The sequence below is a fragment of the Notechis scutatus genome, chromosome Z (assembly GCF_049901735.1).
Source record: "Notechis scutatus isolate UNSWTSFEM ecotype Mainland chromosome Z, rNotScu1.2, whole genome shotgun sequence".
NCBI lineage: Eukaryota > Metazoa > Chordata > Lepidosauria > Squamata > Elapidae > Notechis > Notechis scutatus.
Genome location: NC_142025.1, coordinates 36,478,811 through 36,504,596, shown reverse-complemented (window position 1 = coordinate 36,504,596; position 25,786 = coordinate 36,478,811). Strand labels below are relative to the sequence as shown.

The window sequence follows — 25,786 nt, the reverse complement described above, 5'->3', positions numbered from 1 at the left end:
TTTCCATTATTCCCCAATGTTGTTTCTACACATTTGTCTGTAAAGACTGGAGACTGAAAAACTCTACACTGTATTTTAAAGCTACTATATTTATTATAAACCATTCAATAAATATAGTAGATTTAAAATAAAATTAATATTTAGAATTTGAAAACACAACTATTAAGCTTATTTTACTCTAAATAATAATTGGACCAAGCAAAACAAACCTTGTAACAAAGGGTAGAGTACATCAAGAGGCAAGTGGACTTAGCGGAAGCTCCATTGTTTCTGGCTCCAGACTTTATTAGATATGTTGTTACTCCTGCCAGTTATCTTAGCCAGGTGGAAACAGCGAACCCCTGAAAAACATTTTCGCTTGCATGGTGCCTTGTGCTTCCATCTGCTGTCCTGAAATCTTCAATATCTGATACAGAGGTGGTATTCAGCAGATCCTGGAGAACCAGTAGCGGAAATTTTGAATAGCGCAGAGAACCGGCAAATATCACCCCTGATTGGAGATTTTACAATGTCCTTCCCCTGCCATGCCCACCAAGCCACGCCCACAAAATTGGTAGTAAAAAAATTTGAATCCCACCACTGATCTGATCAGTTATGTGACTATGTAATTTTAAGCTCATAATTTAATGATCTTATAGCTAATATATTTCTTACTTGGGGTAGACCACCATATAGTATATGGATATAATTGTATACACAGTAGAACCTCTGGTCATAACCATAATTTGTTCCATAATTTTGGTGATTTTTTCATCTTCTAATGTTTTGTCTTCAGGAATTTCTGGGTAGGGGTCATGTTTGATCGACACGTGAGCATGTGTTTGTGACCAGATTCAAAATTTTTGTAAATTTTTTGGTCAGAACCCGATTTGATTGTAGTCAGAAGGGTTCGTGATCAGAGGTTCTACTGTATATTGTAATGGACTTCTCACATATACATTATTGTATAGTTTCTTCTAGTGAACAGTAGTTTCTTTCAATGCAAAATTGTATTTTGCTGTAATATACAAGTTTCAGTTTTATTGTCCATTGCAAATTAAGTCCTTTATATTTGAGAGATCTAGAGTGGTTTATTCTTATAAAATTATTGGGCTAGAAATTGCTCATCTAATCCCATTGTAAATAATTGAGCCAAATGGCTTTTCATCTTTATATTTTCTGTTTACTCCTTTCACTCCATTCCTGTTTTGTATTTCAGATGCTTTCTAAGTCCATAGAACAATTAAAACAACCTGGCAGTTTGGAAGAAGCTGAAGAAGAACTTCAGGGAGAACATTTGATGCAGGAAGAAGGAGCTGCCCCTGTTGGTGTCAGTGCTAGGGATGACAGCAGTAGCATTTCTTTACACAACTTGGGACAACCTTTTGGAGCTGTGAAAGTGAAAGAAGAACCAAAGGACAGTGGTGACAGTATTCAAAATCAACAAATGGAATCTGGGGAGCAGTCTGCTTTTATGCAACAGGTAATAGGCACAGATTTAGCTCCAGATTTTATTGTTAAAGTGATTATTTGAGTACAATAATGTTAACATTTAAAAATTCCTGATAAAGAGAATGTTTATTATTTTTTCCATCCTCAGAATCCCAAAGAGTTATGCAATTTAACATTCAGCATAATTAAGAACATAAATGTGTCTATAATTTAGGTACAGTGAAAAAGTGCTTGTTAAATTAAAGAACTCTTGCTATTGTATATACCTTTTAGTAATTAGTAGAAGTCATATTAGTTATAGTAGATTCTGCCACATTAGATATAGCGGAAAGGAACTTGTGTTGTATAAACTTTCTATGGAGATCAGTGACTACTGACCAAACCTGAGAATCGTGTTTTTTATACTCACTCTTGCCTATCTCTAAGCCTTTTTTGATATTGCTTAATGTACAATTTATTCACTTTGTATATGTACAATAGTAGTCCTATACACTGTTAAAGGGAGAGAAATCTTTCCTTTGTTACAAAATACTGGTCCAAATACCAGTGATCTGAGCTTTGTATATAATATGAGGGAACCAATGTAGAAAGCTAATACAAAATTGAATGTATTTCTAAAATGAATTTTTTTCTCTCCATTTTCATTAACTTTATGTGAATTTTCCAGAAAAAAAGCATTTTTTTTCTATATTCAGTTTGAAGGTATTTGTAGCAAGGAACCTAACTTTTAAGTTATTAAATCTTTTCTTGTTAGTTGATTTGTTCTCAAATGACAACACAGCACACACTGTGGCAGAAAAGTTTACATTTAATGACAGTGTCAATATGTTTTGCATCCACTTCATTCTTTGTTTAAAAGGCAACAATCATTCATTACACAAAACTTCAATCCCTGAAAGAAAGTGGGAACGTTCTGCAAAGCATACATGCTTCTGTGATTATTCAGATTCCTAGTTATATGTGAATTATAAAATATGATAAAACAACAATATCATTGGAAATTCTTTTCTTAAGAACTATGAATAAAAGTGTACGTAGTGTTTAAATACAAACTCTAATATGCCAAAAAGGATAGTTTCTCCCCTAAGGCATGCATGCATTTGTAGGTAATTGTGCCTCCAAAAGGATTGTGGTCCTTTCAAATGCTATATCATTGAGATAATTTGATATGCAGTACAAACAGTTGCTGACTTAACACAGAGCTATGTCAGCCACTTCTTTTTTCTTGAAGAATAATAATGGTGTGGAGGTAGACAGAAGTGCCTTGTGGAAACAGGAAGTCCAAGTAATTCATGCACTTGGAATGTAAGAACACAGCAAAGAGAAGCAGAGGCTAGTGTTTTATTCTCTGTTTTGTAAAGGGCACTCTGTAAGTTGATTTATGTTAAGAGAAAATAGCATGGTGAATAGGGAAATTGTTAAGGAAGTTTTCCAGTGAAACATTTCCTTTTCTATTTCCTTTTGATATGTTTACTCTGTTGTAGTTTACTTTTGTTTAGCTAAAGATTCATTGTATTAACATCTCCTTATGCATAATTCAGGATTGACCTGGAATGAATTTTGAATTTTCTCTTATGTTGTTTATATTTTAAGGTATTTTAAGATTCAGTATACTTTTTAACAAAGGTATTTTGCCAAATGAAGAATATTCTTCTAATATAAGCTTGTAGTATTTACATTTTAACTCTATTTTTTTTAAAAAAATAATTATAAAATTTTGCAATATGTACAGACTAACATTTTTCATATGAGTGTGCGTATATAAATGTATATGCCTATACACATAAGACAGAGTATGCAAATACAATGTGCTTATAATTGATTATTTTCTTACAGTGGACAAAATTCATAGCCTAAGGTTTATATGCACCCAGGTTATTTCTTGTCACAAATGTAGATATTTACCTAATTCATCATATGTAAGCGCAACAAAAAAGATAGAAGTACTATGGTGTACATGAGTTTCTTTCACAGGGGAAATACCAGGATAAGAAAATGGTAATATGTGAAACAATTCTAAAATATATACCTATAGCAAAACTGTTGCCTTTTCAACTGATATATATTGGTTTATTATTTTCTTTAGACTTTAGGTTGTTTATTTGGTGCTATTCCCACCACTTCTTAATAGTGTATCTGGCTTCCCACAAACAGTTTTATTTATTAAATCTAAAACAGACAACTCCACCATTCGGGGGAAGCCCTGTACCATTCAACTTCTTAAATATGTGCTCCAGGAGGAGGAGGGGATATAAGCTGATAATTCATTATTGAACTTTGGGAACAGTTTTTACCCCCAGTAGAGACCAGTATTTCCATCAATATTATGTACAGAAAGACCATTGTGAAGTTTTAGAATCTAATACATCTTTGGAAGCTATTCTTTCTTGAACATAAATCATCAAGTAGGCATATAATATGTATAATGTTATATGTTAATAACATAAAGAAAGCATATAAAGTATGTTCTGATCCTACACATTTTTGTTTCTTTCTTACAGTCTTTTAGCACAGAGAAGCAGAAAAACTGCATTTTTTAAAACATATTTTATATGGATAAGAACTTGAACACATTTTTCTATAAAATGTTTCAAAAATACATGTAACTAGAAAGAAAGAAATGTATTTTTATAATGCAATCAAGTAAACTTATCCCATTTTAGCCAACAGATTTCTATGCCATTTAAATTTTTCAGAAATTACCTGAAGCCAGTGTAAAGGAAAAACTGGGTTTAAGAAATTTTATTTTTGATTGCCACATTTAAAATCTATTGTACTCATTATAACTTACACTTTTGGTGATTTCTTGTTCGTGTTATAAAATATTTTGTTTGTATGTTCCCTATTTTGCCTAATACAAATTTATATATTCCTTTCACAAATAAAGTTTTTTTTTCTCAAATAATTTTCTTTCACCGACTTGACTTTGTGTAAATTTGATTAATTCTTAAAGCTAGTTCTTTTTATTTGATATTGGCAATACATTTGCTTATTACTGTTCAAACAATGGATTTAGAAGCATGATTTTATTCCCCAGTTTAAATTACACAAAGTCTATTTTTGATCTGTTATGTGATCCCGCATTAACCATCACACGTTGTAAAAATATGGAAAAATCATTTGTGCATGTTCATTTTATCCTCATCACATTTGTCTTAATTTGTTAATCAAACATTTTATCATCTTAACAAATTTAGAATAATACCAGTTTTCCAAATTTTGATTCTAGTTATTCGAAGTTTTGACCCATGGATATGGTTTGACACCAAGTGTTTTAAAAATTAGTATGGTAGTGATTTATTTGCTCATGAAATATTATAGAATTGGTGGTAATCCTGAGGAATTTACAGTTAAGAAATACAAGATGACCATATTAAGCTTATTTTAAAAAATCACACATTAACAACTAACATACCAGCGTAGGACAAATTGGTAATATTTCAAATTCATTCAAATCAGTAGGAATAAGTCATGGCCATGTCTTATTTACCCAAATACTTACACTACAATGAAACAAATACCCGTGCTTATTGTCACAGGATAAGTTCAGTTTCTTCAAGTAACTCCTAGAACAACATTTATGGGATTACATGTTTTCTGGAGTGATGTCAACTATGAAACAAAATCTAGCCCCTCTTCCTAAGGGGAAGTGCTCAGATATCAACTTGGGCATGAGTGTACATTTTTTATAAAAAGCTAAATATGCTACAGTGAAAACATATTAACATATGGTCAGCAGCCAAGCCCTCATCTGCTGAAATAGACTAATGAAGCTTAAGCAGTACTGAATATTGTAGCCTCTAAGGTACCACAAGTTTCCTCATATTTTCTCTTCAGAAAATTTAATGCAGCTATCCTTCTGGAAGCTCTTTCTTTGTATGCCATTCCTGTTGAAAAAGATTCTAAATAAATATTTAAAAATTAGTAAAAATATTAAAGAAATCTTGTGTAAGTGTGTGCACATTATAAAAAATTAAAACTGTATTTTCTAGTTCAAACTTCATGCCTTAATTATTTTTGTCTGGGAAAAACTATTTTTGATACAGCATTCACAATATCATATCCATTTGTAACATCAACAGATAGGGAGGTGCAAAACATTCCAAATTATTTGTGTTGCAATATGGAAATGCTGTGTTTCAAGTTTGAACCATTGCAGGAATGTTTCAAATTTGAAATAATTCTGCTTCAGATACAAAATAGTTGTCGATCTTTAATTAGGGGCATTTTTACATCAACAAACTTCAAACAGTTGGAACAATCCATTTTGATCTCAAAACATTTCCAACACAAAGAGTTTAACAACCATATCAACCTGAAGTCACTTTTTGTAATGTGTTTTTCCACATCCTGTCAATTATTAAATATTTATGTATGAATGACATTTCATTCCATAAAATATTAGAATTCAAAAGAAAAACAAACTTATGTCTCTCCTCAAAGAGTTAAAGTGGCTACCAGCATAATTTCTTCAAAAGCTGGTCCTAATATGTGTTCATTTGTGCACATGTACAGTCAACACTTCCATTGGGACTGTCAAGGAATGAAATAGTTAATTATACATGCAGACACAATACAGGTAGTCATCATCTTACTATAAAAATTGAAACAGAATTTCCATTGCAAAGCAAGGCAGTTAAATGAATCATGTCTAATTTTATGACCTTTTTTGTCATAGTTATTAAATGAATCACTGCAGTTGTTAAGTGCATCGTCCAGTCATTAAACAAATTGGACTTCTCCAATTGACTTTGCTTGTTGGAATCTATCTGGGAAAATCACAAATAGTAATTACATGACCTTGGGATGCTGCAATTGTCATACAAATATATGCCAGATGCCAAGCATCCAGATTTTGATTATGTGATCTTGGGGATGTTGCAACAATCATAAGTGCAAAGATTGGTCATATTGGTCACTTTTTTTAGTGCTGTCATAACTTTGAATGGTTGCTAAATGAATGGTTATAAGTCGAACACTATTGTATGGGCTGCCTTCAAAGTAGTTGCATCCAATGTTCTAGAGCAGTGTTTCTTGGCAACTTCGGGAATTCAGCTTCGAGAATTCCATAGCTAGCATGCGATATGGAGAATTCTGAAAATTGAAGTCCATACATATCTTAGTGTTTCCAATATTGAGACACTGTTCTAGATGACATGGTTACTTTATAATTCAAGAAAGAGTGTTTCACTTAGGCCAATGCATTTTGTGAAACAGTCCCTTCCATGTACCATACCACCTTGTTTTTTATGTCTGTTTACTTGCACTATGAAAAATAATAGTTATAAGGTTTAGTGATCACACTATATTTTCAGCAAACTGTTGCATTTAAACACACACACACACACACACACACACACACACGTGTGTGTGTGTGTGTGTGTGTGTGTATGTATGTATGGTATTCAGCTTTGTTCGGGTATTTTCCCACGTCATTATAATTGTGCTTTTAAAGTTATAGCAACGTTTCGGCAGAATCTCATCTGCCATCCTCAGGCTTCAGACAAACACAATACAGAAGCCCGAGGATGGCAGATGAGATTCTGCCGAAACATTGCTACAACTTTAAAAGTACAACTATAATGATGTGGGAAAATACCCAAACAAAGCTGAATACCATACATATAGATACCCGCGAAAAATTAAGAAAACATATATGTGTGTGTGTGTGTGTGTGTGTATATACACACACACACACACATATACACATACATATACACACTTTAAGGAATGCTAAAATTTTAACATTTTAATTAGCTATGCATATTCTTAAAATTCAAGCAAACATTCTGAGGTTTGGGTTTTTCTTTGTTTTTAGGTTTTAGTTTTTGCATTCCTGTATATTCTGTCCACACCCACACATACCTCTATTTTCTACTGATTGTTGTACCATTCACACAAAGGAAGACAACAATTAGAAGTAACTGAACATTTCAAGTATGAATAAAATTAAGGCTTGGAATATTAGGGGGACAGATTGCAGTGTCACATCCTAAAAGTCAATAATTTAAAAAAGCGTTTCATGCTACATTTCAAGACATTATTAAGCCATGATTATTATGAAAATATATTACACTAAATTTTATAGCAGTTTTGATTTTGTATATTTAACAATTTCAATCCGCAACTGTCACAATTCTGTCTTTCTATACATATATTGTACTTCATTACCATAACTCCCAGTGATCAAAGGCTAGATGTTAATAAGGTTGAGAAAAACTATTTTATAAACTATAGTTGTTTAAAATAAAATGAAATAGCTATTTCTGTAAGGTAGCATGAAAGTTCTAGCTGCTACTACAATTGCTGCGATAATTTTTGGTGCTTCAGGAAATGTATGTTAAGGACTTCAATAATTTCAGCTAAAATGCTTGTTGCATTGAATAAAATCAAAGGGCTCTATATGCAATGCAATTCTTTTCCTTTCTTGTTACTTTTTATTTTCATTTCAGCCTTTGGCTGAAATTGTACTTGCATTCAACTCACTGATGGAGTCTTAATTATCCCCATGTAACTAAATTTCAGTCAATCTCATTTTTATTACTGAAATCTAACTATGCTGAATGAAAAAAACCCTCACTTTTCTGTAACTAGATTTCACATTCCTTGTTCAAAATTCATGATACAATTTTATAAATGCTAATTCCCTGTTTTATCTTCACTGGCATTCCAAGGTACTTGGAATATAAAATATAATTCTCTATTTTTCTCAGGAACCAACTTTATTGTGCTTAAATGTTTATATTTCATATTAACATTACCAGCTTAATTAAATCTTCATTACAGTTACAACCAGTTTGTTTGCTTCCCACATGCAAGGAAAGTCAAGGGTGGCAAACCTTCCATCTCAATACTGCATTCTCTCTATCTTTTAACCATATACTTCTCTAGAGAATAAAATAAATTTCTCTTTCCTATTACGAAATTTCCTGCTCTGTTATATTGATTTTTTTTGGTATCATCCTTGTGCACCTTTCGTCACATCAGAGGCAGAATTTTTATTCCATAGAGCCTGGATCCAAGCAAAGTGGCATGCATGCAGGAATTGTAGGAAAGCAACTAGAGTTTTTAATGCTGAATCTTATAGGTCTGTGTTTTGGCTTTCTAAGCTTAGATCCAGATTTCCATTCAGCTGTGGAACCCAAGGAGTGTAGTCAGCTATGCCTGTAATTCTCTTTAGGAGGGTCTATCAGGTCTTAAGGTTGAAAGGGGGGAAGATTTGTGTTTTGAGCTGCGTAGTCCTGGATGTTGCAACTCCACCTTCAACCATTAAATCTCAGTAGGTTTAATAGAGTGGTGGAAACTAATTTCATTTTAAAAAAATAAACTGATATCTTCAGCATTGAAGCAACCAAGATACAGAATTGTTTTAATGCTGTTTTCCTTCCTTATGTGCTAGTTTCGACTCTATATTCAGACTTTCAAATTATTAGGATTTACAATAAATGTAGTTGAAAACCTACTAAAATAATTAAGGGAGGATCTGCCCTGTACTTCAGAGTTAAGGTCAAAGGTGCTTCCTTCACCCAGGAATACAACATAATCCCTCTTCACAATCCTGAAAATTTCTGTCTTTTCCTGGAATTATGTATCAGCCCTTTATGTCTGTTCTGGATCCAAGCAAAAAGGCACACTTAATTTAAGCTATTGCAGAAGTATTGTATTTGTATAGCTTTTTGCCTCTGTATCTAATAGTTTTAGATTAGTTGTCATGAAAATATATAATCTGAACAAAATGGTGGTGGTGGGGAAATCACTAATACATGTGGAGGAAAATAGCAATAATAATGCTGAACTAATTATTTAGACAAAATTCAGGAAATATTTCCTATATGTCTATACATATTCCATTGATTAAATGAACAAGCATACGGGATAGACATGTATATGAATATGAACTCTGTGAGAGTACAAGATTAGAGTACGAACCATATGCTGTCTTCAGAATATACACATAGCCAAAAGTTCTACACGGGACAGAAACAATCCATTCCAACTTAGTCCACTTTCTGGAAAGATTTCTTCCATTTACATAGTTGCAAATATTGGAGCAAATATTGTGAACATCAAGAAAGGAAATGAGAGGACATTTCAGAGAACAGAAAAGATTTGGCTTCAATCTGGCAGAGGTGAAGAATACACATTCAGGCACATATAGAGTACTTTCTAGATATCATGGGCAATGCCATTCCACAGAGCAGGACTAATTTTATTATTTCACCCATTCTTCTGTATCAATCAACTCTGTCTTATATGAATATTACAAATTTCATTGATATAGTGGCAGTGTAAAATGGAACCAACCATAGGTATAACACTACCAGCCATAATTCTCCAGAAATCATATAAAGCTGGCTAGAAATTTGTGTAGCTTTCATTTTTAAAAGTATAAAGCTTTCTTCACTGTATTTTAAGGCATGCATCTGAAAGATTTCAATGTAATTCAAGAGTGAAAAAGATTCCTTTGAAATGTCACTGAAACCATAAGAGAAACCTTAATCCCATGTGAAAGGCATCATTGAATGACTGACCTGAAACATGTTTCTGGGCTAAAAGTGCTCAGTACAAAGTTCAAGTATCATTGGCATAGCCAACAATATTTATTTTTAGAAAAGAATAACCATCATTTCCATGTATGTGCACCTATTTGTTGCTGAATGACGTGAAAGTACTTTGTAAGTGCTTCATTAAAAGAGTTACTGGGCAAGTAAATGTTATAGAGACAAGCCAATTTTTAATCCAAAATGTATCCCTATTTATATTAAAACTTTACTTATATGAAAAATATTCTTCCCACTATACTACTATTTTAAACATGGCCTTACCACAGTGATCAACAAGGATAAAGAGTGTCTTACAAATAGAAATTTTGGCTGATGCGCCCTCAAAATTTACCAATGATCTAATCTGGCACCTTCGTGTATTCAGCTATATTATTTACCAGCACATACGCGAGTTGGATTTTAAAGAATATTTTACTGCCAAGCAAATCCAACAGTGACAAATTATTTCAGCCTTCTTATTGGCAGTGTCACTGGAAATACCCAAAAGTGCTGATAAATATATTGTATGATTGAGGGCCAACCTACACATCAGGAATTTGTATAGTATGGTCCTTCTGAAAACCTACTGCTTAAGATTACAATTGAATCTTTGTGTAATGGAGTGATAGCATATACTGTTGTGTAGATAAGTAGCCAATTAAGAAGAAAGTGTGTGTATATCATGTTAATTCTAGTCACAGGATTTATCAAGTTTCCCCATAGCATTTGAAGTTCTATAGCCCTAGAAATCTTGAATTTCATTCTTTTTATGGATAGCTACAGTGATTCCTGTATTAGATCTACATTGTTTCTAGCTTGAAAACTGGGATACATCTTAGAAAGAAGAAAAAAGACTCAGCTAAAAAAAAAGAGACTACTTCTTATTTATTTTGGATACTGAAAATAGCATAATGCTCATCTTTTTTCCCCACAATACCTAAGAGGTATAAGTGTGTAGACCTGAGATGAGAACCTAGATTATGGATGATAAAGTAATATGAACAGTACATACATTATTCCAATTTATATGCATATGTGTTATTAAAAATAAGGACTATATTTAGTAATGGATTCATCAGAATGCTACATCCTGATGTCCAAGAAAAGGGACGGCAACCTTAAAAGATTAGGTACCAGGATGCCCAATGGTATTTGAAAACGCATCTTGGATGCCCCACAGTTCAAAAAGAAATGATAAACACTGTAAAGAATCATTCTGATCACATAAATTCACACATTTAGAGAGATTTCAGCATGAACTATTGTAGCTTTTGGCATTCTTATACAAGACATCAGGAGATCACTAACATCATGTGGGCATGAAATGCTTGTAAAATTTGGATGAATATGAAATGACCAACAACCAGCATAGAAGATTGTACAGTGGTGTTCTTAGGCAGACAAAGTTTCTGAATGTCCTTAGATAAAGATAAGCCACAGAAAAAGCAGATTTGTCTTGCAGGGAGTCTAAGCACATACATGATTACTTAGAATAAATCCTTCATAAAAAGCATAGCATCTTTAAAGTGAATTGCTGTACTGTCACAATGTTCATGTTCAATTGCCTGATCAAATGTGATATAACAAACTGAAGGATTGTCCAAAAGAAGATTTGACAGGTGGGGCTTTATCACAAGTCAGAATGTTCATTTTAGTTCTATCACTCATTTTTTTCATTGCCTTTCAGTGTCAGCTATTTTTCTTTATTCATTAAAATCCCTGGGTTTTTTAAATAGATGTTGTACTTGGATGAAAAGTATCCATTGATCATTTTAAATAATAAAGTATAAGTTTGATGGATTGCCCTTGTGTGGGAGGCTTAGACCAACTGAGCTGCATACTTTTTTTTTTACATATGTAAATCTAGCAGGTTAGTCTTTTAATATGTGGACTAAGCGCAGAGAATCAGATTCTGTGCAATATATCCCTGAATAACAATTACAAGAACATGTTAGTGGTCTTCAACTTTGCTTATTACTTCCCTTTATCATCTGATTGGTCACTGGAAGAAAAAGTCTACTAGTTTAGCTAGGCCTCGGTTTTGATCCCACACAGCTCTTCTAGTCTTGAAGAAGAAATGTACATCCTCTTCAAACTCTTCTTATATTGATAGTAGTCAGCTATACTTTTGAAGCAAATGTTAAAAATCTCAGCATTCAAACTTTTGATAAACTCTATTCATTGTATAACAATCTGACTTTGTACCCCCTCCACTCCAAACAACAAATCCATGTCGGATATTCATAACACAATGATAGGGAAATTATGAAGAAATTCTATTGTTCATATCGTAACTTTCTCACTTTTGTGAGCATCTTATATTTTTAAAATGATTTTATTTTTCCTAGTCTAATCTAGTATAAAAGTTTTACTGTTACAGTTTGTGTGTGGCCAGGCAATGGCATATGGAAAACATGTTTCCTGCTATTTAATTTAATTACTCCAATCATGTGCCAGCCCCAGGCATGTCATTCTGGACCTGTGAGGCTCTTTGTCTGTCAAAGAGATGGACAATATCTTGGCTTTGTTTAGTTGCTCTGCAGGCTGTGGATAAAAAACACTGAAATACCGACTGTTTGTTTAACCAAAGTTTGCATTTTTTTCCATTTGGCTTTGATTTCTTTTTGTTTTCCAGCAAGGAAAGGAAAGGACAGGACATTTTGGCCTTGCTAAGCTAAAAGGGAAACATAAGGATAAGAAGATGAACTGTCACATTTCTGAGGTTTTCTATATGAAAATGTGTTCTGGTTAGAAATGAGCTTTGTTAGCAGAAATTAAAGACATGAATCACGGTTTATTTTAGACTTCCCTGCTAGCGTGGCACAAATGGAACAAAAACATAAAAAGAGAGCGATGGAGAGAGAGAGGAAGGGAGGGAGGGAGGGAGAGAGAAAGAGAATCTATTATAATTGTTTCCTTATAATGAACTATGTTTTGAATATTTTTTGGGTGGTTTGGGAATATTTCATTTGTGGCATCATCTTTAATGAGGAAAACAATAAAGAGAGTACACACACATACACAAAGAGAGAGGGATTGTGCTTTGAACTAATCTGCAGGCATAGAGGAAAGTGCCAGTCTTTTTTTTTTTTTTGATTGATTGATAACAGCTCTTCCAAGTTTTATGATTTCCATGGCAACCTGGAACCTTTTGCATAACTCCATTATTGAGCATTGCCTTCCACCTAATGAAGGAAATCAGGCCTTACTGAAAAGTTTAATATTAAAACAACTAGCATGATATATGTGTACAGAAGGAAAGCAAAGCTGAAAGTTCCGAACTTTTACTCACCTATGGAGTAGGTACAAAGTAGTCTCCTTTGCAAAAAATGTCAAGCAAGGCTATAAAAAAGCTTGCTAGAAAAATACAAGAAAAACTATTGAAAGAAATGAATGTTAGACATACTTGTAATTTCTGTTAATTCCAACAGTATGTTGGAATTCAATTTTCGTTAGACTTTTTTATTTAGTTTCTCCATTCAGCTGGAGGTATATGATAAAGTGCATATTGAATGATTATCATTATTTTATCCTGCTTAGATATGTTATATGTTATGAATAATCTACCAGTTTTACTTATTAATAGAAGGTAGGCAAAGCTGTTTATAGAATCCAACAATTTTGCCACAATGATAGACTAAGCATCACAGGATTGGAATGCAAGCTTTGGCCTTTATATACAGATAATCCTTGACTTACAACCATAATGGAGCCCAACATTTTTGTTGTTAAGTGAGACATTTGTTAAGTGAGTTTTGCTCCATTTTATGACCTTTCTTCTCACAGTTATTAAGTGAATCACCGCAGTTGATAAGTTAATAACCCAGTTGTTATGTGAATCTGGTTTCTTCATTGACTTTGCTTGTCGGAAGATCACAAAAGGGGATCACATGACCTTGGGACATAGCAATGGTCATAAACATGGGCCAAACATCTAAATGTTGATGACATGATTATGGGGATGCTGCAAAGTTCGTAACTGTGAAAAACGGTCAATTTTATGTCATTTTTTTCAGTACTGTTGTATATTTCATTTAATGGTCACTAAATGAATTGTTGTAAATCAAAGACTATGTGTAATATGATATTCAAATGCATAGCACTGTATGATACAACTTTATTTTATTATTTAACCTTTCTTGCCTCTCTTTCATAAGAATTCCATAGATGGGGAAAGAGTTGGTACAGGGTCATGTCCTAGATCAGGAGTCTTCAAACTTGACAACTTTAAGACTTTTGGACTTCAACTCCCAGAATTCATCCTCCAGTCATGTTAGCTCAGGAATTCTGGGAGTTGATGTCCACAAGTCTTAAATTTGCCAAGTTTGAAGACCCTTGTCCTAAATCAGCAGTCGCCAACCGGTGGGCCACTGCCCACTGGTGGGCCTTGAGAAAATTTTGGTGGGCCACAGAGAAATCTCACCCCCAGAGCACCCCCACAAAGCACTTAATCCAGGCTGCGCAGAAACACAAGGCTGCGCCACCCACATGGCCCGCGGGAACCCTCCCCGCCCATTCACTCCTTACCCAGCAAACTTGCCTGCTAAAATTGCTATTTTTCCTTTTTCTGACTATCATCTGTTCTGTTGTGCCGGGAGATTTAGATTAGCTAGGAAGCAGGAAATGGTTGGATTTCTTGCTTTCTAGCTAGTCTTTAGATCTTCGGCTCTGCTTCCCTTAAGACTGAAGGTTTGCTTGCAAGCAAATTCAGTGCAGACTCACGGCAAACAAATTTGAGACTGAGCTAGATGATGACAGATAGATAGATCACTGAATGATTCTGTGAGCAACTCAATCTGGCTGCTTTGCCTGATTTTGAGTAAAAATTGCTCTTTTTTAAATTATAAAATCCAATATTTACATACATGGCATGTTGTGAGTTAATTTTGTGAGTTTGCTTCATAGCAAATTTTATGAGTTTGCTTGCAAGCAAATTTTATGTGACAGATTGAGCTAGCCAATGGCAGATAGGTTTCTGAATGAATCTGTGATTCTGTGAGCAACTCAATCTGCCTGCCTGCTTTGCCTGATTTTGGGTAAAAGTTGCTCTTTTTTATAAAAATTCAATATTTATATAAATATTTATAATATTTACATACAAGCCATGCCCAGCCAGTCACATAGCCACCAAGCCACACCCACAAATTAGGCCACACCCACAGAACCGGTTAGTGGTCCCCGGGATCTAAAATTATGAGTTTGGTGGTCCCTGAGGTCCAAAAGGTTGGCGACCCCTGTCCTAGATGATTATAAAGGGCTTCCAGTCAAGAAATGCCTTAATTTGGAAGCTGGATGTATTGCTCTAGACCAAGGGTGTCAAACTGGATTTCTTTGAGGGTTGGATCAGCATTAAACTTCTTTTCCGTGGGCCAGCTGAGCGGGGAGGGGAGGAGAGATGGGATGGACGCTTCCTGCAGCACTCTGCTGACCAAAGTGGGATATGGGAGGGCCACACATGGTCCCTACACCCCGTTTTCAGCCTGGATGGCCTCCTGCAGCACTCTGCCAGCCAAAATGGGGCATGGTAGGGGAGAAGGAAGGAAGGAAGGAAGGATAGGAGAGAATGAATTAGAGGGAGGAAAGAGAATTTTGGCTAATTTTGATTCTGTTCAGTACAGAAACAAAAACATTCCATACTTATTTACTTCCAAACACCCTGAAAGATGTACCCACACTATCCAAAATAGAAATGAAGTTGAAAAGGGAAAAGAAGCATAGAATAGTTGAGGGTCTCACCAAGCTGGCCATAATTAAGTGTTAAAGCACCCAACCATTTAATAAGCTTAATAAAGCTGCAATTAGCCCATCATGTGCTTTGATGAGAACAGAATTATCAGCCATAATATCAGTAATCAGTTATATAGGGAAGAAGTGTACTACAGGTATTCCTCAACTTACAATAGTTATGTTTAGTGACCGTTCAAAGTTACAATGACACTGAGGAAAAGTGACATGATTGTTTTCACACTTTTACAACCACTGCAACATCCCCATGGTCACATGATCAAAATTCAGATGCTTGGTAACGGACAAATATTTATGACGGTTGTAGTCCTGGGGTCATGTGATCCCCTTTTGCGACCGTCTGACAAGCAAAGTTAATGGGGAAGCCAAATTCACATAACAACTATGTTACTAGCTTAACAATTGCAGTGAAAGAAAGGATGTAAAGTGGGGCAAAATTCATTTAACAACTTCATGTAGCAACATAAATTTTGGGCTCAGTTGTGGTTATAAGTTGAGGACTAACTAGACAAGGCAGAAAAATGGAGTGCAAAGAAATCATTGGTGATGTACATGTAAAATTTGCTTTCCTGCATCTAAATAGAATCTAAGTGTTGTAAATCCATTGCACCAACTAATCTACAAGAAAAATATTTATGAATATTATGTCTAATGCTGAAAATCTGTAGAAGCTATTTGTGCTGAAAGATCTATGCTTTAAAATGATCTATAACTGAAACTTCATTTGAAGTTTGCAGTTCCCCACCTTCTTTGCGGTTCACCAGTTTTTAGAAAGGTTGATAAAAATATGTTAAAATAATAAGAAATGCCTGGACTGTCCCAGCAATAACTTTTGAGAAATTGCTACACAAGTATTTTTTAAAAGATGTTTCCATAACATAGGAAGAAAAAGTTGTACCAAATTATTGCCTATTAATTTGCCTATTATTGTGCTTTTGGCTCATAAGCAATACCTTCATTTGACATTTGGAGATCAAATTACTTTAGTGGCAAACTAATGCATCAATAACTTTATGGAATGTAAGCAAAGAGATGGAACTGTTGTGTTAGGTGCCACAAAAACATCACTAATAGAATTCATTGGCAGTGGTGCCAAAATATTTTGGAAATGACAAATGCTTTTTCCATCACACCTGGTTTTTTAATGGAAATACTCATTTGTCACTGAAGGTCAAAGGCCATATGAGATTCCCTGTGAAATAGGAACAGATTCTAAACTGGAAACTTATTTTATTCAGGCCCTATTAAAACAAGTACAATATAAAGAGATTGGACCGATAAATGTGTCTCTACTTCTTAGATGACCTTATTTATTTATTTGATTTTTAGCCATTTGTTATTTTGGTCAACTCAGGGCAGCAAATTTATTTGATTTCTAAAGCCACCAGTTATCAACATATGACTCTGGGCAACATACACCACAGAGCATGAAACAAATAAAAAACAAATAAAATAATACAAAAGTACATATATTTGATACCAAGTAGCATCATAATTATGGATGTTACTATGGCCCTAAAATGGAACCCTTAGCCCATTTAGTAACCCAGGACTGGATACACAACCAAAACTTCATCACCTTACAAAATGGCCAGCAGAGTCACGGTCAACCTGATCTCTGAAGGAAGAATGTTAGAGGCAGGGGCTATAGCAGAAAAGGCACATCTCGTTACCACTAGTTAACATTCCTTGGCTGATGGAACCTATAACATTCTGCTTACTCAACATATCCAATGCTCTTGCCTCCTATTTTCCTAATAATAACAATCTTATGAGATAAGTTGAATGACTGGCTTATCCAGTTAACAGGTAGCTTTAATGGCTAAAGGAGAAACCAGAGATTGGGTTTTTCGCTCCTATTTGAGTACCTTAACCACTAGACCAACTTGGATTTTTTTCAATGTCTCTTGAAGACATTGAGCATAATATTGATCAGCTGCAGGAAAAGAAAGCAGATCATTATATTTTGCCTCATTCTTAGGTTTAGAGAAAGAGCTAGTGGCTCTTCAAATATTGTACTTGTATATCATCCATCTCTGGAAGCATAGACTAAAAGAACAATTTTAAGTTCTATATATTTGTAATCATTTATAATTTTAAGTTCTATATATTTATAATCTCTATATATTTATAATAACTTGGAATGGACATTTTCCACCTACGTTGTGACAAGAAAAAGATCTCACTCAAAAAGAAAAGAAACTTCTGTAATTTTTAGAAATCAGAATGCTGGGTATGAATGTTTGGGTAAAATCCAAATTCAGTTTCTTTGTCAAATTGAAGCTTGAGATGATTTTTGACAATGGATTGTTAGAGTTTGCAGCAGAAATTCAAGTCCAGAAAACACACAGATGACTGATTCAGCAGGATCATTAACTTCTTTATAAACATAATAATATGATTACAGTTTACAATACCATTTGTAGATTCTTTTAACGTAAGGTAAGCAAAAATACAAGCAGCAGCAGCTAAGAGCAGAACTCTAGTTTCAGCAAGCAAGCAAGATTAGTTTAATTTCCCATTCTCAGCAAAGCACACAGAGCCAAACCACACCCAGTCTGTCAGCTCTCATTGGCTGTTGCCATACTTACTCACTTGCTGACTTTGTTAACCATGTCTCTGCCAGTTAATGAATATACTCTGAGATGGATTGGTGCGTGAAAAATGTTAGGCCCATGTTTTTTTCAATTCCAGTTTTTATTTTTATAGCATATAAAAATTCAATTTCAATTGAATAGTGCGATGTCTGGGTACAAATATTTTTAGGATATAATAATCAAAATGTTTACAATAGTATTTATTATATTGATGTTAATTATAATAGCATCAATAGTAATAATTACAATATTATTTTCTTAACAAATTCAACAGCCTTTCATATATCACTAATCATATCCATCTATTTCCCTATATCTAGCTCCTGTTTTTCCAGCTAGCCATTGATTAAATAAATGTTAGGCTCGTGTAAAATTCTTTCCTCAAGTATCCAGGAAGCTACAGTTGTATACATTGGCTATTACTTCATTTCAAATAAAGAATTGTCCAGCCTTTGCTTGAAAACTTCAGAAATAGATCAGACCTGATATTTAAAAAAGGCTATTCCACTATTTAATAACTCCCATGGTGAGGAATCTCCTCTTTATTTTGAGTTTGGATCTCTCTCTGTAAAGCTTCTACACACTGATTTTTGTTCTCTCCTTAATTATGGAGAGTAAATCCCATCCTTCCTTTTCTCTGTGACAGCCCTCTAAACATTTTAACACTGAGCAGATCTGCCCTTACCCTTAGCCTCTTCTTTAAACTAAATGTACTCTATAATCATTCTTATATGATTTAGCAGTGCTGTAGCCTAGTCGGGAACAGCTCTCACCTCACAATCAGGAGGCCTTGAGTTCGATCCTAGGTAGCAGATATTTCTCTCTCTGGGTATTCTAAATAATTGTTAGCTGTAAACTCTGAGTAGGCATGAGAAAGGGCATCCAGCCAGTAAATGTTCGGCTCTAATCAGTTGGCCCGGTTCCATTCTAAAGCAAGGGATTGCAGGATCATTAAAAGAAAAAAAATGATTTACCATGTTTTACTATTTTCATCATTTTTCTCCATGCTGTTTCTGATTTCTCAATTTTTTTATATTGTAGTCCAAATATTCCAATTGTGCTTTGACCAATGATACATCTGTCCACTATCAAACTATTACTTCCTCTGATCTCAACACTATATATCTGTGGATACAACCTGAGATTGCATAAACATTTTTGGCAGAACTGCACTCTATTGATTCAAGCTAAGAACCACTCAACTGGTTTTTCCTCCTAAAGGGCACAATCTGCCATTTCTCAACAATAAACATTTTGTTTATAGGGTCCAATGCTGAAGCCTAAAATCCATTTGAATCTCAAGTCTTAAGCATTTCTTCTAAGGTGTTAGTGGTCTCCCTCCAGATTTGTGTATTCTTCCAATCTGATAAGATTCCCTTTCATCATTTCTGTAAGTCATTTATAAAAATATTGAATAACATTGGGGTCAGGGCAGAGCCTTTAAGTACCCCACTGAATACCCCTCTCTAGGCTGCATATAACTTGGCTCTTAAGCAACTCACCTAACAATAAATAAACTCTGAAATAATAAAATTCTACAACCTAATATATGTACTTAAGTTCTTCTGTTTCCATGGGTTTTCAATATGTATAACCAAGAGCGCACATGCAACCCTAGGAAAAAAAACAGTTGGATTTTATAGATTTAAGAATAAAATGTATACTGGATGAGATAAATAGCACGAAATATAATCCTGGAAGGTTTAAAAGAAAACAATAAAAGAAATTGATTTTTAGGATATACACCTAAATACATTCTTCTAATAACTAATGGCTTTGTTGAAATTACTGAAATATCTGAGTTTATGTACTGAAGGTAGAAAGCAAGATCCAAGATTTATTGCTTTTACTAAGCATAACAGTGTGAGAGTATTTGGCTGCTTGATGAGTTGCATTGAAATGAGGGCGCCTTTGGTTTGATAGGTGGTGTATTTGTTCTGTGGCTCGAATTCACTCAAGGAAAGATTTTTGATGCGCTAGCCAATGATAACTGTCTGGGAAAATGGATAAATCCAAACCTCCAAACTTTGGATAGAAGACAAAATGAAATACTTGGGTATGGAGAAGTGGAGCTTTGGGAAAGCCAAATTCTATGGGGATGTGAGGCTGTTCTGTCCAAAAACCCCTCATGTGGTTTATCACCTTTAAAAAGAATCACAGAAGGCCAAATCATGGCAATTTCAAATAGGGAGTGGTATTCTTTCCTTTAGAGGGAAGGTTGCCTAAAATGAAGATTTTGGACCACATTGCTAAGTATTCCAAAAAGAGGCTCTTACTACTGGTTTGGCTTTCCTTTTGAGATGGTTGCTTATTCTTAAATCCTTTCAACAAGACCTCACTCCGTTTGGACAACCAGCATGAATCATTCTAGAGGAAATTAACACAGTATTTTCCCAAGTGCCTAATCTGGTTCGGATTTTCTTTTTTCTTTTGCATCCGAAGCATAAACAGACACACACATGCATAAAGAGTTTCATAAGCTTATAGGCTATGGCGGCACTTCAGCTTAATACAGCTGTGAGGTTACCTTGAATTTTTAAAAAAAATGCTTGTAATTCTTAGAAAGAAAAGAGGTGCCTGCTCTGACCCAGAACAGCATCTTTGAACTTTGGCTGGGACTCGTGATTTGCCCAGGAGAACAAAGCTATGCATTTACCATCTTATCCTAGTAAATCACTGACTTAATGGGCTCTCCCTTTCTGGCTTTTCTTCAAGTGTGGTGCTAGCATCTGTAATCCTTCTGTATTTCTATTCTTTTGAGATCTTTGAAAAATATATTTAATAAATATTTTATTTAGTTTCAGAATGTTTAAATCATTACGAGCCATAAGATTTTATAGATCTATTTTGACAGGAAATTTAATGAAATGTTCTCTTCCTGGATTAGAAGACAAAATGCGTGTTTCTTTTAGCATAAATTAGTATAAAGTAAATATAATGCCTGTCTTGCACAGATAGGAGAGAAGAAGAGATTATACATTTTGGTATGAATGTTTGCCTGCTATGTAATTTTAATTTTATACTAATTTATGCTTATTATAATGCAAGAACAATACTCATAAGTCCAAATTGCCATGCCTCAGTAGATAGATAGAAATTCAATAAACACATTTAAAAACCAAGGTATGGAAATGCAATTAGTGCAATATTTACTTTTTGTTTCAGTTCTACATTCATGAAGTCTCCATATGATCATGTCATGCTTAAAGGAAATCTATAATGGTTTTACTCACCTACTGCTGACACCACCTACATGCTTGTACACATGCGAGTCACGTCTTGGACAATGTAGCATAAACTGCAAATGCTCTCTACCATGAAATGAAAACACACCTGTCTTAACTTAGGACTCACTTATGCAGGCCCATATTATCAGAGGGATGAGACAAAATTTGCACACTTTACTTAAACAGATAGATGGCAAAATGCAAATATTTTAGACAAGTTCATTCTTAAATATAAACTTGTTTTTTATTCTGCATTGTTTCCAGAATTGATGAAAGTGCTCTAATATTCTATGTAGCAGATACGAGACAGTTAAATATTTTTGCATGAAATTAAAAACCTATTTAATTGAACTTATTTAATGGGAATGCAGACTTCTAAATAATCTATATTCCATTGCTTTTTTTTATTTCAATCACTTCAGACTTTAAAATCTTACTGAGTAGGTGCAGTTAGCATAATATAAGGTTATGTTATTTTTTCCATGGTCTATTAATATCTTGTTACTGTGAGCCTGTGCTGGTTGGTGGTTTCTAGACTGTGGTATTTGGCTTCGAGGTAAATGGAGAGAAAAAAACCAAGACCACCTTCAATATGAATATTTACCTCCAACTGCTACTTAACATAAATTACATTGGTTATTTTCATGCTTATATTTCAACAGAAGCTAAGTGTTTGATGTCATCCCAGCTGAAACTGCATTCAAATCTTCAGCAAACTGTATTGTACTAATTGATACCATCATTATTTTCAACAAACCTATGCTTTTTCAAAAGCTAGACAACATATAGACTACAGATATTAATTAAGACCGTATCAAATTACAGGCAAGGTCTCCAAAGATTTGTTCAATGAAACAAAAGGAATAGCTGAAGAGATTGCGTGTCAAATGATCCCCACAGATATTACCTCTAAGCACTCAGTATCATTTTCATATTGGGTTGCCTTAATATGAAGTATATCTAAAAGCAGGGAGATTTAGATAACATGTATGTAGTATGAACATTTTGCAAGATTAATCAAATTAGAAGATCAAGGTCAATTCCGATAATACAATAGAATTTTCTCTGCATTGTTTTACACTTCACAATAAATGTATTGAAATGGTTTCTTTAATTCTGTGTAACACTATAATCCACTGTTTTTTCCACATTCAAAAGAAAGGGAATTCTAGTTTCAGAGGAGGTATAATTTTGGAATCTCAGTTCCTCACTTCAACCTCAGGACTATCAGTTGTTTTTGTGCTGTTTTGTGTTGTGACCCAAAGGAATGAAGAAAAGTTGTCATAATTGAATTGTACATGGGATCCAAAGCTCTTCTTGTCTTCAATCACTGAAATTTTAGGAAAAGTTAGGATTTACCCTAATTGCCTTCTCATGCATTAGTTCCTATTAAGAATGGAACACACAATTCTTAAGCTACCACAAGATCAAGCTCTTTGGAGTTTAAGACATTAAAAGCAATATCTATAAAAAGCACAAAACTTAATTCAGTTAATGTAGTTAAATAAGTCTAATATATTCAGAATATCTGGCTTCAGTCAGCAATCTGATTGCTGCAAAACCTATAGTTATAATTTCCAAAGTTACTTTGAATAGTTGCAGTTTCCCATAAAGAAAGTGCTGCAGTAGTTGACTCTGGAAGTAATTACCAAATAAATGATTCTGTAAATTCATAAAAAAAATTACAACTCAAGAGTCCAGGGGAAAACACTACCTCAAGCTAAAAGTTTATCCAACAACATTCCTTCCATTTTTCTGATGTTCCTTTCCATCCAGATATAAGTGACAATCAGCAAGATTTCAAGATCTACTACATTAATAATTGTAAATGGGAGATATAACTTGTGAAAGGTATAATAGTGATTATTAATGATGTTGTAACTAGTCATTAACATGGCTGACAAGAAAGTAAGCAGTAAACCTAGTAACCTAACAGTCCTAACTCCCAAAGTAAACAGAATCAGCCTAATGATTGATTGATTGATAATACCAGCCTATATAGACATTTCAACACACACACACACACACACACACACACACACACACAGAGAGAGAGAGAGAGAGAGGTAACTCACAAACAATTAAAAATAATATCTAAATGATAGAATGGAATGGAAAGGAAGGGAAGAGAAGAAAAGAGAATTCTTTATTGGCCAAGTGTGATTGGACACACAAGAAATTTGTTTTGATGCAAATGCTCTCAATGTACATAAAAGAAAAGATACATTTGTCAAGAGTCAAGAATCATAATACATAAACTGCAACAATTACAGTGACAACCATGCCCCAGAACTTTGTTCCTGTAATTCAACACGTATTTGAAACTAATCAGAAAACTGATAAACCAACAGGGCCAATTGTTCCTTTAGAGCACCAATGCCACACTCTCCAAACTCAAAGGTGAAAGCTAGACAAGAGTCTCTGGATAATTGTTTTTTTTTATCCTGAAACTAAACTATTCATTTGCATACCTTCCAAAACAAGAATGAGTAGCACTTATTCAAATCAAAGAGATATCAAAATACATTAAAAACATAAACACAAGAGAGCTTCTTTAAGAAAACGATCAATTACTTTCCTAAACTCGTGTGACTTAACTGCAGCTCTAAGGGAAGTTACATACAAAATATCTTTCCTTGTTAAAAACATTGTTACTTTCTCAAAGCCAACAAAAATAAATAAGTATTCAATGAAATCTGACAAACAGCTGATATTTTTCACACCTCAGACTGAAAACTTAGAGGTAATTTAAATGATTTTATTTGTAAAATGCTACTTGAATAACTAGAAAATTTCTGAAAAAGTCACTTTTTTTCTGAGGGCCGAATTCTATCAGTCCTTCATTGGAATGGCAACAATGAGACATACTCAGCAGATGTAAAGATTCTGTGCATCTTTCATTGCTGAGCTCAAAAGCATTGGAAATGGTTTGGCTGCTTTGAACACCATATAATTTATGATCATGCTGTGAATTGGTCATGTGCTTTAAGTAATAGCTGCTTTAGTGCATGCCAGACATCAATACAGATGATCCATTCTGCCTATTTTTCCACACAAACTAGTTGGGTTGTATAAATTAAATTCCTGGAGATTTTTATTTTTTTAAAATTAAGCCTGTTTTAAAGAAGGAAATATGACTCCACCATTTCTTGTGTATCTTTTATCTATTAAAATCTAGAAAGAGGGCTGTGAAAATATCTACAGACTCTTTGCATCTGGACATAAACAGTTTCAACTTCTACCCTCAAAATGTTGCTCTAGGGCACTGCACAGCAGAACAACTAGACACAAGGACAGTTTTTCCCCCCATGCCATTACTCTGCTAAACAAATAATTCCCTCAATATTAAAAGGCAGTATTACTATCATTATTGTAATCTTCCCTATTATCTATCTTCTTATCTTATGACTATAACTTTGTTGCTTATCACTACTGTTGTGTGTGTGTGTGTGTGTGTGTGTGTGTGTATGTATGTGTATATATATATATGTGTGTGTGTATATATATATATATATATATATATATATATATATATATATATATATATATATATATATATATATATTTGTTTTCTTAAGTTTTAGCGGTACTTACATGTATGGTGTTCGGCTTGGTTGGGTATTTTCCCACGTCATTGTAGTTGTTCTTTTAAAAGTTGTAGCAACGTTTCAGCAGAATCTCATCTGCCATCATCAGGCTTCTGTATATATATTCTGTATTCTATATATATATTTGTTTGTTTTCTGAGGTTCTGGTATTAGTATGTGGATCTTTGGTTATTCGGGTTTTCTCCCGCGAAGATTGGAAGTATCTAGCAACGTTTCGATGAAGTCTCATTCATCATCTTCAGGCTTCTGTCTTCAGCTCTGTGCTTCTCGAGTGATGTGAGCTTGCAGCTGCTTCTTCCTTTTAACTACTAGTGGGGTGTGACTTGATTGGGTGGGGGCTTGGCTGTGTTCTGATTGGGTGGGGGTGTGTTCTCATTGGTTGGGGGTTTGGCTGTGTTCTGATTGGTAGTGGTCAGAACACAGCCAAACCCCCAACCAATGAGAACACACCCCACCCAATCAGAACAAGCCAAGCCCCCACCCAATCAAGTCACACCCCACTAGCAGTTAAAAGGAAGAAGCAGCTGCAAGCTCACATCACTCTGAGAAGCACAGAGCTGAAGACAGAAGCCTGAAGATGATGAATGAGACTTCATCGAACGTTGCCTAGATACTTCCAATCTTACGTGGGAGAA

At 34.3% G+C, this 25,786-nt stretch overlaps 1 protein-coding gene across 9 annotated transcripts in view; it reads left to right on the top strand.

The window, feature by feature from the left end:
* HDAC9 (histone deacetylase 9) overlaps positions 1-25,786 on the top strand; it is a 518,734-nt gene that overhangs the window by 307,782 nt on the left and 185,166 nt on the right. For 5 of the 9 annotated variants that reach the window (XM_087946939.1, XM_087946936.1, XM_087946937.1 and 2 more), the window contains one exon: positions 1,199-1,462. In XM_087946939.1, the coding sequence (XP_087803065.1) occupies positions 1,199-1,462 (264 nt within the window). Of the gene's footprint in view, positions 1-1,198; positions 4,349-25,786 lie in introns of those variants that run through there. The other 4 variants (XM_087946941.1, XM_087946942.1, XM_087946943.1 and 1 more) reach the window with 1 other exon arrangement.